The sequence below is a fragment of the Camelus dromedarius genome, chromosome 7 (assembly GCF_036321535.1).
Source record: "Camelus dromedarius isolate mCamDro1 chromosome 7, mCamDro1.pat, whole genome shotgun sequence".
NCBI lineage: Eukaryota > Metazoa > Chordata > Mammalia > Artiodactyla > Camelidae > Camelus > Camelus dromedarius.
In genome coordinates, this window is record NC_087442.1 from 40,371,328 (window position 1) to 40,390,597 (window position 19,270).

At 57.2% G+C, this 19,270-nt stretch overlaps 1 protein-coding gene across 1 annotated transcript; it reads right to left on the reverse strand.

Annotated features, from left to right (window-relative positions):
- Positions 1-3,538: 3,538 nt before the first annotated feature.
- On the reverse strand, positions 3,539-16,870 carry AQP1 (aquaporin 1 (Colton blood group)). Its single transcript, XM_031455136.2, has 4 exons — positions 16,401-16,870; positions 6,668-6,832; positions 6,305-6,385; positions 3,539-5,615 (listed from the first exon to the last, which is right to left on the reverse strand). The coding sequence occupies exons 1-4, from the start codon at positions 16,788-16,790 to the stop codon at positions 5,436-5,438; spliced, it is 816 nt and encodes a 271-aa protein (XP_031310996.1). The 5' UTR covers positions 16,791-16,870; the 3' UTR covers positions 3,539-5,435.
- Between the last annotated feature and the right edge of the window lie 2,400 nt (positions 16,871-19,270).

Consider the following 19,270-nt stretch of genomic DNA (forward strand, 5'->3'; position numbering starts at 1 on the left):
TTTGGTTCCAAAGACACTGAGGACTAGCCTGGGAACCCCAAAAGGGAGAGAGCCCTCCCTTCTTCTATCAAATCCCCAAAAGGTACCAGGGTCCTTGAGGCCAAGTCGCAAATGGCTGCCCTAAGCCACCCACACCCTTTCATTCAGGCCCTCTTGGAGCCCCCTTGAGCTTTAGAGACGGACAGTGATGCTGGGATTCAGGCCAGAGTTATGGGCCACTAGCCCCTTTGAGGCCTCATATCATCTCTGTCTGACCATTTGGCTGACCCCAATCCTGAGTAGCTTCAAAGATCAATTCTTCTTCCATAGACCTCTTAAGAGCCTGGAAAGAGGAATCCCCATGATCATGGAGGAGAAGGAAATATCAAAAGAGAAATATGAAAAAACGGGAAATATGAGTCTACAAGGATCCCAGATTCCTGGATGTTTAGAATCCCAGGACTGACTGACCTGATGCATGAGGTCATATATATGTGTGGCTAAAAGGCAACCTCAGGTTGATCTGAAAATTCCTCACAGGGCTCTGGCCAATGTCCACTGTAAAGGACTTCGGAAAAGCATGCGGTCTGGGCCAGGGTTCCTAGACTTCAGAGCAGGTGAGGCAGTTATGGAACTGCAACTTCTTGCTCTTGCGAGTTTAATGGAGGGACAAATATTCTAGGATTCAGTAACTGCTGGATTACATCCTGCTTCCTTCTGGGCCAAGTGCAGAGGGCACGGCTTTCCAAGCCAGCTGAGCCACCTCCATATGCAAGTCTGGACCATGGGGGAGTCCAGTGGAGGAAGTGGCTTGGTGTCTGGTCTCAGCAGGGACCCAGCTACAAGGGGGTGGTGGTGATAGGTGCCATCAAGGCATCTCAGTGTGTCTGGTTGCCTGAATGCTCAGCAGCAGGGGAGCCAAGTTTGAGTCGTGGAATCTTCCAGGAAATATACTCTCTCCATTAAATGTTGATGAACCAAATAAACGAGGGTTCTGTTTGTTCCAGAAGCTCCACTTTAGTTCCGGTTATTCTCCTCAAATCTCTCTTCTGTGCTGGGCTAGACAGAACATAAGCAGAGCAGAATCAGAGATGTACCCTTGGGAGACAGAGTACCTGAAGCACTGAACCCACAGGCTGGAAGATGAGAGTGACTCTTGGACAGCCTGGCCCCAAAGTTTTTGGCCCCAGTCCTGAAGGGGTATCTGAGGCCTCTTCGTAGTGCATTATTATCCCTCGGGGTGCAGCATTGTCCTTCCTCTTCTCACAAACCCTGGTGGGAGAGAACAACCTCTGGAAGAGCAAGTTTATTAAATATTTTCCTCCCAGATAGAGGGGCAGTCAGGCCTGGAGGACACTGAGGAGGCTGGTTTAGAGCCACTGCCAGGGGAGCAGTCTTGGACCAGGTGGTGCCAATATGTCTCAAGGAGACACCATGGCCAGCTGGCCCTGGAATGAATGGCACTTCTCCTGATGCTGGTGTCACTGGCCATTCTCTTCCCTTCCTCTTTCCTCTCAACACCCTGCAGGCAGAAAAAGCCTGGCTGTCTGGTTGGTCCAGAGCTAAACTTTGTGGTAGTCGGGGCAGAGAGGGTTGTGACAAAAGGGACCAGCACCATATAGTGGAAAGAGCGCAGTCTTTGAAGCCAGACAGAAAAGTTTCAAATCCCAATTTTGCCATCAACTCACTTGGGCAAATCACTTCATCTTCAGGGGCCTCCACATCCTCTATAGGTAGAGACAGTAACCTCCCCCTTCTCAGGGTGCTGTAAGATTAGAAAGGCTGTATGTGAAGCCCCAGGGACATTCCTCACACACAGTAGGTGCTGAAGAAACACCAGTTTTCCGACCTCCTTTTCAAGCTATCTTGGCACTAGGATTCTAGAAGTTAAAACTAAATCATTAATAAGAAAATCTCTGCCCTGGAATGTCCAGAGGGTAGTGAAGAAAGAGCAGGGATTGGAAGGAAGACAGCGGGGTGGCCAGGGACCTTAGTGGGGACTGAGAGGGCTTCACGCTAGGGAAGATTGGACAAGATAAAGAGACAAGCCAAGAAGGGCTGCGAGAAAGAGCCTCGGCACGTCTGCACAGCCTGGCCAGCACCCTCCCACTCACAGCCGCCTGTCCTATAGCTTAGTGGTCAAGCACATGCTTAGCATGCATGAGGACCTGGGTTCAATTCCTAGGACCTCCATTTAAAAAAATCTTTTTAAACCATATACACATGGCAGCCTGCCCTCAGCCTAGGGGGACTGCAGGGACAGTTTGCATGGGCTGAAGGCCCATGTGCCACTCACAGTGGCCCAGTGCACACTAGAACAAGAAAGCCCTCTCCGACAGCACTGACAGCCTTCACCAGCCAAGCCACCCTTGTATCACCGTCAGCAAAGCCCCCCAACCCGAGGGAGGCAAGAGCAGCGCATCTCTTAGGAGCAGAGTTGGGGTGCAGGACCTTCCCAGTTACTGTTACCTGCTTAGTCCACACTCATGGCAACACCTGCCCATGTGGCCCAGCGAGTTATCCAGGTTGATGGTTCTCGGAGCCTCCCAGACTCTGAGCTTCCTAGTATTGGGCACTAGATTTCCCAGTATAGTCATCCCTGTTTTGAGAAACTAGCCCTAAGTGTGTGTGCATGTCAGGGGGAGTGTCAGGGGCCTGGATCCAAGTATCTGCTTGACAAAGATTTGCCCTGTGACTGGGGCATGTCTTTGAGTATCCACTCCTCCCAGTCGAATGAAGAGAACCACCCCTGTTGTGCCCTCAACACTGGCCGTGGTTGGGAAGGGGTTTTGTGAGCTTCAGAGGCCTGGATGGAATCTGACCAGCCCACACCAGCCTCAGTCTGGACATGGACACGTGGAAAGGCAGGAGCAGAGAGAGAGGTCCTTTCATGGCTTCCTGGGGACAGAGGTCAGCCCACGCTGACCTCTCTTCTCCTCTGCCTTGGGCAGACCCTCCATGGGAAAATGCGCATCCTCATTGAATGTGGCCTGGGAGTTCAGAGTGGAGGAGCCTTTAGGCCCCCAAGGCCTTGAGGGACTAAATGACTTTTCCCCTCTTAACTGCAGCAGGTTGTCCTTCCCAAGCCAGCTGAGCCTCCCCTGTGCCTGGCATTAACCTCACTCTCACAGGAGAGTCTGTCTCCACCCCCACCCCCGGGGGCTGAGCTCCCCGGGCCCCGGTGCCCAACCTGGGTGCAGTTGGGTGAGAAATGTGAGACGCAGGCCAGAGGCAGGGATGCCTGGGCCAATCCTGGCGTTCCCTGGGCCCTGCTCTGAAGGGTCAGAGGGCACTCACGGGCTGTCACACGTCAGTTCTGCCCTCCCCACCCCTGTCACATGCCAGAATCAAAACTGGCCCCACTAGGGGCAGGACCCTGTGTCCCTCAGATGGAGCTCTCGGTGGGGCTGTGCTGACCCTCTGAGACCAGGGACCCTGGGGGCAGGAGGGCAGGCAGTGGCTCCCCCTCAGCTGGGTCCCTAGGAGTGGGCCTGATCTCTCACACCCAGAGACCCCTTGTGGGAACCCGGTGCCAAAAGAAGCAAAACGAGAGCCTGTGTGACTATATTATTATTTATTTTCTGAATGTATAATGACATTCCAATTTCAAAGAGACATATGTGCAGAGCAGACAGATGCAAGGTCCTGGTATGCAGCAGTCGGAACAAGACAGGAAGTGGGTCTGCCCTCCTCTCCCTCCAGCACAACCCTCGCTCCTCCCGGGCCCTGACCATTGCCCAGGCAGAAATGCAGAAGCTGGGAATGAGAGGGGCCGGTCTCACGGTCCAGGAAGTAGCCAGAGACATGACACTGGCTGCTAGGCCTGGCCAAATCATTATCTAGCTGTGGGTCCTTAGGCCTCAGTTTCTTTATCTGTTAAATGGGCTAGAAGTTTTTTGCTAGGGATAGGGAAGAGAGTGTGTGGATGTCCCGATGGGCCGTGACCACGAAAGGCCTCCTGGTGGTCCTGCTGCTTCTAGACACCTGTATATTGTGCGTCTCAGTTTTTGTCACCATCATGGCTATGGAACATGGGGAGACCTGCTCTGGCCCTGGTAGAACTGAATGGACTGTGTGGATGGCTCCCCATCAAACAAACTGTGCTTTGAACTGCCCTTGGGCTGTCGCCATAGCTACTTCATCAGGTCAAGACCAAACCTTCCCTCCAAATAAGTGAGGAGGGCAGGCTGTGGCCTGGGGAGCCTGTGTGGGTCTCCCTGCTGCCCCACACGCACCGATCAGGAGCTCAGGAACAAGGGGGACCTGTTCCTCCTCCCACTCTGGGACCAGCTCGGGGCTTGGAAACCCCCACTCAAGGATCCATCAGGGGCAACCCCCTCTGAGGGCTGATTCGAACCACGGTCATCTGTCCTCAGGCTTGATAACCTTCAGATGACCAAGTGCCCTTTAATAAACATACACTTGCTTAATAGTGACCTGTGTCTGCACGGGCAAGAGAAAGTGAAGAACCAAATAATGATCAGGGTGATGCAGTGATGGGTGGAAAAGACCAACTACAATTCAGTGAAGGAACACGGGCATTCCTCCCTCGCCCTCTTAAGGGCCTTCATTTTGCAACAGCCAGCTCTGTCCAGTCCACTGGACACTGCACAGGGATCAGCCCTGCTCCCCCAGGGATGGAGACTTCGAGAGGCTGGATGGTCTGTTGCTTTTCACTTCAAAACACATATGCCTGTGTACACGTGTTCGCAAGGACGTGCAGATACAGTGATACACTTGGCAAGTGGATGAAGCGGCGCTGGTCCAGACTACATCTTCCAGAACCTGCAGCGCATCTACACCCACAGAACCCTAGAGAGGAGTTCTCCCTGGCCCTGCTACTTTACAGACAGGGTCACTGAGGCCCCAAGATAGGGATGTTCCCAAGGTTGTGCAGCACATCCTGGGGTGGGGAGGGGGCGGCCTGGAAGCAAGTCAGGCCTCAAGGACGAGGCTTGTCTGCCCCCTGCCCCCACCACTGCACTTGCTGGAATCTCCTCCCCCTCGGAGCACCCTTGGGGTCAGGTGCACATTGCAAGACAGAGGGCCAGGCCCAAAGGTACGGAGCCATCACAGTGGAGCCCCAGGCACCTGCAGCAGATGAGTTGCTGAGCAACTTCGGGTGAGGGGGAGCTTTCTGGCACATCTCCTGTCACACTCTGAGGGGACAACTTAGCAGGGTGGGTCCCTCTCTTTCACCTCCTCTGTGACTTCAAGGGAGTGGGTGATTGGTTACTCTTGGTCCCCAGGAAGCCCTGAGGCCGGGAAACAGAGAAAGAGAAAGAAGGTAATAGAAACAGCCCCAAATAAGGCTTGACCACGCAGGTGCTGCGGATCTTTGGGAAGTGACTTTGGCCAGCTTGTCAGAGTGTCTACAATATGGATTTCGCCCCTCCCCTCCCTCCGCCCGCCCCTGACCCCTGCCCCCTACGTGGATGCCCGGGCCGGGGGTCCCCCTATTTGGGCTTCATCTCCACCCTGGAGTTGATGTCATCGGCATCCAGGTCATACTCCTCCACGTGGCCGCTGGTCCACACCTTCACGCGGTCTGTGAAGTCGCTGCTGCGCGGGGCCAGGATGAAGTCGTAGATGAGCACGGCCAGGGCTCCCCCAATGAACGGCCCCACCCAGAAAATCTAGAACAGAGCAGGCGTGCTCAGAGGGCATCTGACAGGGCCTGCTTCCCCAGGGACCCCCGCCTCACCACCCCATTGCATGGCTTCTCTCCCGCCTGTGCCTGGGACAGAGAAGGCAGCGCCCAACCCCAGCATCCCCATTGCAGTGCCTCCCACAACTGGCCCAAGCCAGTTGTAGTGGGCATCTCCTTGACTCTGTGTGGCTCAGCTCAGCGTGCCTGGGATGGTCAGACAGGCCCCTTCTCCAGGGTGGCCACTGCCCCACCCCTCCCTAGAAGTGAGAGGGCCCCAGAGACAGTCTGGTGTCGATAAAAAGGTGGCCTGGAACAGAAACATCAACAGTTGGAACAGCTAAATCCACTGGGCGCTTACTCTGTGCTCGCTCAGCTCACAGGTGGTGAAGCCCTTTGTCCTGGGAGGGAGGCAGGCACTACCACACCCCTGCGTCACAGCTCAGGAAACCCAGGCGCCAAGAGGTGCTGGGGTGACGTGGGGCAGGTCTGAGCTGGGAGGGGAGGCTTGGCCTACGCTGCCTGAGGGTGAGCCCCTAAGCCCCTTTGTCTCAGGTCTCAGTTTCCCAGTTTCCTCCGCCCTGGCCGTCTCCCAGAGCCTCCGTGATGGGAGAGGATATGGCAGGGTGGGGGCGGGCCTCCCGCCCACCCCCATGGGGCAGCCCCGCAATCCCTTACCCAGTGGTCCTGGAAGTTGTGCGTGATCACCGCAGAGCCGAAGGATCGGGCAGGGTTAATACCGCACCCCGTGTAGTCGATCTGTGAAAGGGAAGGGTGGATGGGCAGAGGGCAGGGGAGAGACAAGAAACAGATGCAGAAGAAAGAGGGTGAAATGGAGAGAGAGGAGAGAAGAAACAAGGTGACAATCAGACCCAGGAAGATGGTCAGGCAGTCCCTGTGCCTCCTTCTCCCAGGCAGCCAGTCCCCCCACCCCAAGGAATGACCCCTGCCAGGCCCACTCACTACCCTTGCCAGGACTCCCCAGCAGCCCCTGCCTGGCTGAGCCCTCCCCACCCATACCTGGGCAGGACCCCTACTCACCGCCAGCAGGTGTCCCAGGGCCACAGACAAGCCGATGGCAAGGGGCCCTGAGCCCGAGAGGTCGCGGCGCCTCCGGTCGGTGGTGGCCAGCACGCACAGCACCAGCTGCAGGGTGCCGATGATCTCGATGCCCAGGCCCTGCCCCGAATTCACGCCAGGGGCCAGCTGTGGGGGGAGGGGCGGCGAGGCTCAGTGGGCAGGGCAGATGGGACTGTGTCCCAGGGCCCGCAGGCCCAGGCACCACGGCCCAGACCCTCAGGGCACTCACAGCCCATGTCACATCGGCCCCTGGCTAGGCCCTGCCCAAACACATACACCCGGTAGTGGCCATCACGGCTTGTCCCCTCCCCACTCTTGTTAACGAAGCACCAGCTCAGCCCCTGGTACCTGCCCAGACCCACCTGGTACCTCCCGAGAGGCCAGAGGCCAGGGGTGAGGTGGGGCTTCCATGTCCAGCTACATCCAAACCAGGGTACCCTGGGGGTATCGAGGCCATAGTCAAAGGGGGAGCCCCAGACATGAGAGGAACTGGTCAGGAACTCAGGGACAGTCATAGAAGAAGAGAAGCAAACGGGTGGGAGGGCCTAGCTGGAGACATTGCTTCTTATTCCAAAAGTCTAGAATATTCCATCCCCATCCCCATCCCCTGGGGAGGGTCTTCCTCAATTAGCTGGCCCCAGCTCCCTGTGTCCCTCTCTCCCTTGAGCCCCCAACTTCCATCTCCTTCCCTACCTCTGTCTGTCTCTCCCCTGATCCAGTGTCTCTCGCCCATTTCCTCTGGGCCCTGCCCTCCCTATCTGCCCCCTCCCTCTCCCTCCTGGCCCGGCCCCCACCCTCTCTCTGGCCGCACAGGCCCCGCCACCACTGTCTGGCTCCCGCTTGCTCCTGGGCCACTTTTAGAAACATGACTCATGGAAAAAGAAGGGAATGGGAGCTGGCATGAGGTCACCGGAGCCCTCCCCTGCAGCAGCACCAGGGAGACCCCTCCCCAGGGAGCCCCTAACCACTCCCTGACATGGGGGTCCCAGGCCAGATGGGCCCACACAGGGGAGCTGGGCCACGCCGGCAAAGGCCCACTCACGAAAATGCCTGGATGTGCCCACGTAGGCTGCCTTCACTGAGACAGGGCTGATATGTCCAAATAAGACTGAACTTGAATTCTCGTCCTGGGTGGTGGGGTGGGGGGGTGTCTCCAAGGCCGCAGGACATTTTGCAGAATCCTAGGTGGGAGGCATTCCTCCACCATCCAGAGGTTTTCTCAGCCCCACCCTGGGGCCATCTTGTAAGAACAATTCTCTTCCCGCCTTTGTCTGCGGCCCTGGGTCACAGGGAAAGTGACTCACATCCCCTCCCATGTGTTGCAGCCCCAGCTCTGGGCCTTTGCTGGCCGACCCCAGGGCTGCGGCCCCTCAGCTCAGCCAGCCCTCTGGACAATACCCAGTTTTCTTCCCACTCCAATGTGGGGCCATGGACGCAGGAACCCTGAGTTCAGGTCCTGACTCTCCTACTTGCTGGCACTGTGACCATGGTCTTTCTCCTTTCCTGGTCCTCAGTTTCTCTATCTGTAAAATAGGTCTAATTTTCCCTGCCCACTCTCTAGAGCAGCCAGAGGTTCTAAGGCCATGGGACTGTCTTGGGGCATTTGGAAAGGGCTGCAGAGGCAAGAGGGATCAGGATAGTTGCTGTGGCTTTGTTCCAGTTCTTTCTCATCTTATCCCCAGGATGAGGGGACAGGCAGAAGGGGAGGGGCTCTGCTGCACAGGAGTGTGGAGATGGGAGTGAGGCCACTTGGAGCCGGGATAGGCTCCATGGAGGCAAAGCTGAGGATGCCAGGCTGCTGGTACCAATGCCCATCACGCTCACACCTGCCTCTACCCTCCATCCTCAGGAAGTTCAGGGCTCCTCCTCCCACTCTCTCCTTTGCTCTCCAGGGTGGCCTAATTGCTAGCTGGCAGGAGTCCTGAAACCAGCCCTTCCACACTGGTTAATGGAGCCATCGCTCTAAGTGGCTCCTGCCTCACACTCCTAGTCCCCATCACACCCTTCTCACAGATGTGGCCCAGGCAAGCTCACCTCCTCCCCTGGTTCTTAACCAGATCTGAGCATCCCAGTCCCTGCTCTGCGCAAAGGCACCACTTTTCATGCAAAATGAGGAGAACAGGGGGCCTGATGCCATGCCCACCACTCTGAGTCCTCAGGAAGTGACCACCTGCCCTGGGAACTCTAAGATATACTCCTTCTGGGCTGTCCAGAGCCTTAAGAACTTGACTGCCCAGAACCACATGGGTTAGCAAACTTTCTCTCCCCAAACCCATTACCACCAACACCACCACCACCACCACCACCAGCAGGAAGCCTCCCCTGATTGCTTCAGTGTCTATGACCACCTCTCTTTCAACTGCCAAAGCACTTGAGTTACTTACATCTGAAAAAAAAAAAATTGATAATTCAAAATTGGAAGGCATAATTAAAGGTCTGTTGAAACTTGATGTCCAGAAAAGAGCAAATAAAAATTCAGACCATATGTTCCTGTTTACAACCTATTAAATTGAAGCAATTGCTTAAATAGAGCTGATTCCAGTTATAGTCACTTCTTATTGAAAACAAACAAAAAAAATTGTACCCCCAGGTAGTTTTGCCCAGCGCAGGTCTTACATTTCACTGATGAAGGCTAAAAAAACCTTAATGATCAATTTTCTCAACACAAGTGTAAACAATAGAAAAATCCACACATATGATCTAAATCGTCAGAAAGATACAAACTCCATTTTTGTATCAAACCTATTGAAGCCCACCCTCAAGGCCCATCAGCTTCAGGCAGATTTCTCACGTCACTGGCTAGAATTAACTTCCTCTGCCACTCCACCGGGCCCTCACTGAACTGCCGCAGCTCTTGCATGGAAGTCACCTTCCTGCCTCCTGTGTGGATGCTTCAGACCTCTGGCCTGGGAGCTCAGTGAGGACAGAATGTGGAGACCTTCTCATCTCCCTGCCCAGACCTCAGAGGGGACCCTCACTGTGTGGTGACAGAAGTGGCCGATGATGCTAATTTTCTAGCACTTCCACCCTGGCTTCAAGGAGGCTCTCTGGACCCAGGGCTGGTTCATTTGCTTCTAGCTGGGAGACCACAGGCCAGTCACTGGTCTCTGTGAGCCTTGTAGGGCAGCCCATGCAAGGCTCTGTGAGATGACGGATTAGAGGGCCAAGGCCCAGGAAGGAGACAGCAAGGCCATGAGCCCTGCTCTGGGGTGTGTGCCATCGTACTCACAGGCCAAGGCGCTGGCTACCTACAGGCCTAGCCACGGGTCCTAACTGTTCCCAGATTGGACTGAGGAGCTGGCAGAAGATGCTGTGCAGCTGCCAGCATGTCCCAGGCACCAGGGTGGCACAGGACTGACCTCTCCAGGCCATGGGCCTCCAACCACCCTCCCCTCTCTGCTGCCCAAGGGCAGGTTGACCAACGTAGCTTCCAAGGCCCAGGGCCCCAACTTAGCCTGGGCACCCTGGGGTCCCACCCTTGGGAAACAGCAGGCCCGAGAGCTGCCTGCAGCTCTGATGATCCACTCTCAAAGTACAGGGGAGAGGAGTCATCGAGGCCGGCCCCACCCACTCACTGCCTCCCAGTGAAGGGGACTTCAGTGAGCCCCCCGTGTCACCCTCCATGAGTGTTCATGTGTGCACGTGCCTCTGGGGATCCACAGCTTTGTGCGCCTCTGTGTGTCTCTGTAGATCGGTATCTGCAGTATCTTTGGGTGACCATGTGTGTCCAGGTGTGACTCTTTCTTTTTCTTTTTCATTAGACATTAAGAAGTTTATTAGACAACAATCAAATGAAAAGTCTGTCCAAGAGGTTTAAGTTCTCAACCTGTATGCAGTAAATAATATAGCCTAAAAATAAATGACACAAAAGTTGACAGAATTACAAAGAGAAAATGATCAACCTACTACCAGAATAAAAGGGTTTAAACAACCCTCTCTTAGAAGCTGATGGAACGAGCAGTCAAAAAAGAAAAGTTGCACAAACAGGGAGGATTTGAAACACACAATTAACAAGTTTGACTTAAGGAAAATTGGTAGGCCCTGCACCTCCAAATTTGAGGATATCCCCTCTTTTTCAGCCCCTATGGGGCATTCAGACAAACTAGTCATGTATTGGCCAGATGTATCTCAGCTCTCTCTGAGGACCCCTGTCACACAGGGTGCCGTCTCTTACGGAGGTACGCTCCGTGTATGTTGGGAGTGGGGGTCTCTGCATGGCCCTCGATGTCTGTGTTGTGTGTCTTATGGCATTTCTGAGTGTGTCACCCTGTCCCTGTGTGTTGCACTCCCACACACAGCCACCACTACTAGCTGGGGAGCAGGGAGGAGAAGGGAAGGTGGCCCCCGTGAGTAAGAGAGAAGCAGGTCTCAAAGGGCCCTTTATTTGCTCCCAGAAGCCTTTCCATCTCCCTGACAAGAAACAACACACAAAGCAATGGCTTCCTCCTTCCCTCCCTCCTTCTTTTCCTTACTCCAGGGCAGCCCCACCCTCCTCCCAGGGAAATGAAAAGGGTCCATTGAGAAGCCCACATGCCACCCTCCTAGGGTCCCAGGGCCTGAGAGGGACCACCCAGCTTTGAAAATGTGCTTCACGTGTGTGTGTCTGTGTGCTGTGTACCACTGTGTGTGTGAGAGTGTGTGAGTGTGTGTGTGTGCGCGTGCGTGTGTGCGTGCTGGTGCAGCATGAGTGCGAGCACTTTGGAGCAGCAGAGACAATCAAGAGCTCGGAGGCAGGAGGCTGGGGGAATGGTCTTGCCCCGCCACAATCTGCTGGAGAGCCTCGGCACGTCTCCACACCTCTTTGGGCCCTGGTTTCCCTATCAGTGAAATAGAGGCCTCAGCCCAGATTCTAGTCCCAGACCATCTCCAGATTCCTCCCTGCCTAACTTGGGACTCCTGCCCCCAAGATCCACGTTAACCGCCCTGCCAGGACCCTAAGTGCAGGATTCCCACACGGCCATCTGAACCGCTGGTCTCAGCACGGCACAGAGCCTGTTACAGGACCTCCCGCCCACCTGTAACTGCCAGGTGCCCCAGAGCAGCCGGCTGCCAGACAGATCCTACTTGCACACCCTTGATAATAGGCAGCTTATTGACTCCGAGGCAGCCCCTCTCCAATTAAAAAAAAAAAAAAGTTCCTTTTTACACTGAGCAGACACCTGCCTCTCCGGGTGTCCTGACAGTGGCGTTTCAGCACTGAAAGAAGTGCTAAAGGGAATGCACATTTTCCAGCCTTTTCTTTGGTTTGGTTTGAGGTTTTCAGCCTCAGGATGTGCTCGCCCCCTGGACTGTGGCTCCCTGGTTGAGTGAAGACAGCCCTTCACCTGTCCCCCTGGGCACCACTATGGGGAAAGAGCCCCTGGGGACCCTGGGGAGAGGCCCTGGCTGAGGGGACCATGATAGTTTCCTGTCCTCACCTGCAGGTGTGCGGGCCCAGCCTACATCCATTCAGGAGACGTCAGACTCACGGGTGCTTCCAGAGGGCAGGGACGGCGGCCCCTACGGAGGCTCTCCCAGCAAGAAGGCTCCCTGTACCCCAGGAAAGCTTGCCCAAGACAGTCCCCAAGGAGGGGCAGGGGGCTTGTTTGACCTGCCTGGGGTAAGGTTAATGGAACACCTGCTGTTGGGTGTTCTAGGGCGGGGCTCTAGGGAAAGCGGGGAGCACTGGGAGTCCTGTGCTTGGGTTGGGGAAGACTGCATGGGACTGGCCTGCAGGGAGCGAACGGCTCAACATGTGAGGGGAGGCTGTGACCTGGGGTGAGGGGTCGAGGCGAGTCCCCTCAGACTGAGGGACCCCAGTGGGCCATGTCCCTTCCCAGAGCATTGCTCCTTCAGATGAAGGCTCCCAGGGTGAACGCTGGTGAGGGCCAGGTGCTAGGGTGGGCAATGTGGGGCTGGCAGGGCCGCTCTGAGGCCTCTAATGGGGGAAACAGCCTCAGAATTTTCCGTGGTAAGGGAAGTCTTCACCGCAAAGCTCCTGCCTCTCTCTGAGCCCTCCCCCTCATCTGGTTCTGGCTGGAAACAGTAATTATATGTCCCATCTGTGGCACCACCACCCAGCACCCAGCCCCCTTCCTGGGCAAAGCTGTTGGAAAACTCTGCCTTCCCTTTCCCCAGCCCACCCCCAGCTCCGGGGGGAGGTGGAGAGCCCTCAACCCTGGAGGAACTGGCCGCACCAGGAAGCAGGAGTTAGGGAACAAGCAGGGGTGCTTTCACACTGTGGTTGGGGAAACTGAGGTCCGGGAAACTGAGGAATTGGAAAGACTGGGGCTAAAGTCAGGCCCAGGATGCAGCAGGTAGCAGCAGTCCCCAGGGTCAGGCCCAGAATCAAAGGGGCTGAGAAGAGACCCCCACATAAGGGGGGTGTGCACTCTGCCTGAGCCCTCTAAGGGGCTGACATCACAGGGTCTGAAACAGCCTGGCACCCAGTCCCTTCTAGGATGCAGGCAGACACTGGCCTGAGCCCTCGCCACTCTCCAGAGCCCCAACCTCCCACCGCGACCCCCAGTCAGCCGCACCCCACAACTCCCAGGCCACACCCTCATCTGCCTGGAAGCCCGTTCCCTCCCTGGGGTCTCCATACTCAGGCTCTTGTGGCACCTCCTCAACGAAGCCTTCCTGGCCCTCATCACAGCTCACAGTCAGGAGTTCCCTGGCTTCCCTGACACCCCTTATCACACCTGCCTCCTATCCCTTATCAAGGACAGCTGTGCATGAGGCTTATCACACACGGGACCATGGGCTTCCCAGGGCAGGAAATCAGCCGACTCAGCCCCGCATTCAGCCTGCAGCAGTGACAGTCATATTTACAGGGAACGTAGGTGAGCGAGCCAGAGAGGGGAAGAGTGAAACCAGCCAGCGAATGGTCAGGATTCCCAGGTTCACGAGCATCTTCCACTTTCAGGAGCCCAGCCACACCTTGCTATGTCCCCATTCCACAGGTGGGACCTAAGGCTACGCAAGAGGTTCCTTGCATGAAGTCACACAGGGTATTAGAGCTGAGCTAGGGCACGGGCAGACCCGCACCAACTCCTGCCTCTGAATCTCTCACTCTAGGAATAAAATTAGGGTTTGGCTCTTAGAACCAGCCAGGATCCTGCAAGCAAGACAGAGGTCCATGGTCCCTCCGGAGCATATCGCAAGCCCTGACTCAGTGAGGAGGAGAAAGTTGTCCCCACCATGTTCCCGGGGGACACCCCCTGACTCACCCCAACCACTTCCTGCCACTTCTTTCCCTATTTTCCTTGGAAATCTCCATGCCAACGACTGGCCCCACCCAGGTTTGGACCAGGGTGGGGCCCAGGACTCAAGGGGCTGCACACGGGAGCCTCCCCCAGAGCCGGGAGGAAAGAGTGTGTCACCTGCTGCGCAGACTGATTTCTGTCCCTCGTGTGGCATTAAGGCCACCACCCAGGTCCCTTCAGATCCCAGGTCCAGTGTCTGCCGGGAGCCCTTGGGGGCGAGGGATTTTCTCTGTTCTTCAGCCCAGGACTTGTGCTTCTAGGATCCCAGACTTCCGTGGTGTGGACAGGGCAGTCCCTGGGCCCCCACCGCAGCACTCAGTGCCCTTATGTTCAGCATGGTCCCTCCTGGGCTCCTCTTAGCCAGATCCTCCTGGGACGAATGATAAACTCAAGTCCACAGAGTGCACTTGCTGGTAGTACGGGTGTGGCCGAGAGATACCAAGGGATCTAGGTCCCCTCTTGGAGCCTCAGGCTTCGCAGCTCCAAGGAACTTCAACAAGTCAGCAGCAGAACTGACTTGAACTCAGCTTGCCTGCTTCCCCAACCAGGGCTGGGCCCCCACCAGGCCACCCCTTTTTCTCCCCTGACTGCAACCCACCCAGCTTGGGTACTGGGGTGACTGAAAAATGGAGGCCAGAGAGGGGAAGGAACACTGAAACAGAATGTGGCCAGATCAAGATGGCACAGAGGTGCCCGCCCCCCCGCATCTGCCTGGGGTGCCCATGTTGGAGGGCAAGTCCACCAGCAGATGCCTGTCCTGCCTGTCCCTTGAGAGGGAGGGTCAAGAGGGGGCCGGAAGCCCTGGGCAGAGCCAACCCCTCCCCTAGGAGGATCCTGGCCCCGTGGTGGGCAATCCCTGAGGCCACTGGCTCTGCCGCCACCAGAGAGACTGAGGCCTGGAGGGACCCGGCCTGCCGGAGCTCTGTCCCTTATACCCACCATGACCACATCATCCCTGACTAAAGTCTAAACTCCAGCCCTCAGGGCTAATCTTCAGTCTTGAGCTGGGTGAGGTGTCACTGTGACATAAGAGGTGCTAATCCCTTCATGGCAAGGTCGTGCCAGCTGCCCTCTGCACCAGACCTTACAAGCTGTAGCCCCAGAAGCTGAACTTTGGCTGAGAAGCAAGAGGACATCGCTTCTCTAATCACCCACTGCTGTCTCTGTTGGGCGGTTGGCCAGCTCCCTTAGTGTCCCCACACCTGCCCGCCCTGCCTAGGCCCTCCCGGGGTAGACCTGGTCTGATCCTCTGTTCTTTGCCTCTCTCCCTCTCTCTGAAAACGCCACCCACCCACACCACCACACCCCCTGGGTGCTCTGAGACACCCTCCAGGCCTCACTCAGCCTCTTAGGCCAAATTTCCCCCTGCTGTGGCCCAAGCCAGGTCTGAGTTTGCACTTGGCTGAGGGTCTGGAAAAGCCCAGGTCTGCGACAGCAGGCAACCCTGCCGACGGCCAATTAGCTGTGCTAAGCAGCCCAGGAGGAATTCTTTTCCGCCGCTGCCACCCAGTCGCCCACATCTGCTTATCATGAGTGCCCCCACGCGGGGCCCCATTCAAGCCAGGAGCAGTGGGCACACACAGGCACACGCTCACCCCACACACGCTCGCACGGCAGCACTACCAAGCTCACAGACACACTTCCAGAAATAGACACACACGGGCGTGTGTGCCCAGCTTCCGCAGGCTTGGAGACTCATGCCAGCATCCACATGCACACAGCCGCTCACACACACAAACACACGCGCCACACCTCTCAGTTGGCCACGGAGAGTGGAGCCCAGACAGGCGGCGAGATGTCCCTGCCTGGCCCCCTCCACTGCTGTCATCCAGGAAAACCACCTGCATAGTGTCCAGAAAGTGTTTTCACCCCCATCTTTGTCCCATTCCCGGGAGCAGAAGAGCAAGAGGAACTTTTTCCCTTGAAGGCAGTTTGTTTGGGGACCTGTGTGAATGTGGGGCTGCCGGGAGACCTGAGTGGTCCCCCAGGAGCGTCCGGCTCACACAGTCCCAGATTGGCTGCAGGTACGCCGGGCATGTGGAGCAGGGGGGCTGGGGACAGTGGGCAGAGGTCCCCCAGGGCCCAGGCTGCAGGGGGAAGGTGCTGCTGCACGGACGGGGCTGAGGGGGCCAAGAAATCACAGCTGAGGGGTGAGGAACTGCTGGCCCGACTGAGAGCTGCCTCCAGGGCTTATTTCCCACAATAGAGGCCCGCAGGGGACGTTGGCAAGACCATTATGCCCTGGGTCTCAGCTTCCCACAGTGCCTGGCAGAAAACAGGTTCTGGACTGCAGGCATAGCTGAGCTCCAGTCCCAGCTCTGCATGACCTCCAGCAACCTCTTGTCCTGTCTGTTCCTCAGTGTCCCTGTCTGCACAGTGGGTGGAGGATGAGACCAGTAACATCTCAACACCGTTCTAGAGGCCCCACCGTCCAAGGTCACCCCACTCACCGCATTGAGGCCAAGCGAGTTGCTGGGCAGGGAGGAGGTGATGCCCGAGAGGATGGCAGTGGCGACGATGGCCCCCACACACTGGGCAATGATGTACATGACCGCCCGGAAGACACTGATCTGGCAGCTGAGCAGGAGCCCCAGTGTGACCGCTGGGTTGAGGTGGGCGCCGCTGATGTGGCCCACACTCTGGGCCAGTGTGGCGATGCTCAGCCCAAAGGCCAGTGACACCTTCACGTTATCCTGGACCGCACCTGTCGTCTGGTTGTTCTTCACCGGGTACTGGAAGCCCAGGGCAGTGCCAATGCTGATGAAGATGAAGAGGATCATGGCCAGGAACTCGGCCACCACTGCCCTCCAAAAGATCTTCTTCTTGAACTCGCTGGCCATGCTGGCAGGGGGCTTGGCTTGAGACCGCTGCCTGGTGTTTGCCTCCCTCCAAGAGCTGAGCCACAGCCTGGGCTGGGCCTATTTATAGGGCCCCGAGGTGGGGGGGGGGGAGGAGAAGGGGGGAGCACAAAGGGAGGAAGGCCTCTCCTTGCTCCTGGCCCGCCCCACACCGCACGGGCCTCCTCTCAGCGATGGATGCAGGCACAGCTCTGCTGTCGGCCTGCCAACTTTTTTTCCCTTCCTCCTCTCTCCCCTCCCTCCCTCTCTCCCTCCGCCCTCAGCCCTGCCCAGCCTGAGGAGGCAGGCAGGAGGCAGCCACTGCTCTAATAGGCTTTGGGAAATTCCTCCAAGTTGGCCCCACTCAGGGGGCCAGAGAAATCCAGGTGTCCCCGCCCTATGTGCAAAGCTCAGGGGGTGCCCAAGGGCAAAGCCAGGCACTCCTGATGAGGCGGGGTGAGCGGTTGGCCTCAGCAGGTGGACATTGCCCTCCTGAAAGCAAGCAACATGACCCTGCTGGCCTGGCCCCCCCATCCCACCCCGAAGCAGCATTAGTCTGGAGCACAGGTCCAGGGGTCCTGAGGGGTGGTCTGGGCCTCCCACATCCCAGCCCAGGCCTGACTACTGGATATCACTGTTGGAATGTCCCAGAGCCCCTAGCCCCACTGGCCAAGCCTCAGTTGATGGGTGCACAGAGGCATCAGAGAATACAGAGAGCTTGTCTGTGCACCACCCTCCACTCTGTGGTCAAGGGCAGGCCTGAAACAGGCAGGGATGCGGGAGACCCCCCACTCTGGGAGACCTCAAGCTTCTGGAGCAATTTGAGCAAATGATCTCAGGGCCAGTGCGGGAAGATGCAGGCAGGTGAGGACTTTCCTCTCAAGCTGGCAGTCCGCTGGGGAGATAGGAGGAAGGATAGCTTAACCCAGAGACTGGAAGACCCAGGTGGAAAAGACGAGGAGAGGGGAAAGAAGGAGGGAGCACGAGAGGGAGGGGCAGAGAGACACGGACCCGAGAAGGAAAGAGGAAAACGAGACAGACAGAGAGAGGAAGAGACAGAGAGACAAGGAAGGACAGAGAACTATGATCAACGCAGAAGTGGAAGTGAAAGAGATAGGTCCCCAGGCAGAGACACAGAGAGAGCAAACAGGGTGAAGAGACAGCTGGAAAGAGGGGACACAGGACTGGACCCAGAGGCAAGAATGGAAAAGAGAAAGATGAGTGAGCGGAGGGGAGGTGGGGGTGACCAGACAACGCCCCCAGCAGGGGGCGGGGAAAAGGCTGCTTTGCAGACCATCCCCACACCTCAGCCCCTTCGTCCAACCTGTGCCCCGTGTGTCTCCAATCCAGAGGCCCTGCGGCAGCCAATAAACTGAGCAAGAAACTGGACTCTTGGGCTAGGAGGCCGGTCAGGAACCCCCAGGACCAGTCCACCAGCCTGCTGCATGTTATTCTGTGGGAAGAGGAGCCAGGCGGGGCCCTGGGCAGGGCCAGGCCCAGAAGGGAGGGGCCTCTCTGGCCCTTCCCTCCCTCCTCCTGCCTGCCTCACCATAACACTACACTGAAAGCTGGCTTCTCCCCATTTTACAGGTGGGAAACTGAGGCCCAGTGAGAAGAAAGATTTTGAGTTCTGTGTGTGCCAGGGGCAGGGCAGGGATGAGCACATGGATCTTGTGCCTCCTGTCTAGAGGCCATCTGCAGAAGATGACAGCAGCCCCTACTGGCCACCCTCCTGCCTGGCTGCAGAGCACACCAGGGCCACCCTGGCCCCAGTGATGAACCGCCCAGGGACCAACCTGGTGTTTGCCGGGAGCAAAGGCCCCGCAGGGGGTGGAGGTAGACAGAGCTATGCTCACCTGGGCGCACCGAACTGTCTGTAAGTACAGGACAGAGTAGACGTGTGGATGTGCGGCAAGGAGGCAGAGTGGTGGCCGTGAGCCCTGCCAGCTCCGAGAGCCCGGGTGGCCGGATAATTGGTGCCTTATTAACCATCCGAGAGGGAGCTGGCCCCGCTGGGCCACTTCCCGGAACCTCCTCTACATCCTTCACTGTGGGAAGGCCTGGCTCAGCTCTCTGTGCCCCGGGAGGCTCCTCACACGCTGGCCCGTGGTCCCATGGTCTGATGGTAACCACGCCCCATGGTGAAGGGTTCTCTGGTCAGTTCCGGGGCCTTTGACCAGAGCTCCCTCCACGTGGCGGGGATGCCCTCTCTCTGAGGCTTTGGTGGATGGCCCTGTTTCCCCTCAGACCAGACTCTGATGGCAGGGCTGCGGTGCCCCTTAGAGCAGAACCATCCCTTCAGGCCACAGGCTCCGTGATCACTGAGGGACATACTCATTGTACCCCTCCTTCCCCCTCAGTTTCCTGGCCCTGCTGACCCTCACACCTGTCCCTGCACTCTGCTGGGTGCAGGGACAAGTGCTGATGCTGTTAGGTGCTGGGGCCCAGTCAGGAGGGCCTGAGGAAGGCAGCTGGGGAGAGCT

What these genes read in the sequence shown, in the direction of transcription:
- AQP1 (XM_031455136.2), bottom strand. Translation starts at nt 16,790, where the DNA reads ATGGCCAGCGAGTTCAAGAAGAAGATCTTTTGGAGGGCAGTGGTGGCC. An exon ending in ACTCGCTTGGCCTCAATGCG is followed by an intron (nt 6,833 to 16,400) that starts GTGAGTGGGGTG and finishes CTCCCCCCACAG; the next exon opens with CTGGCCCCTGGCGTGAATTC. An exon ending in CCCTGGGACACCTGCTGGCG is followed by an intron (nt 6,386 to 6,667) that starts GTGAGTAGGGGT and finishes TCCCTTTCACAG; the next exon opens with ATCGACTACACGGGGTGCGG.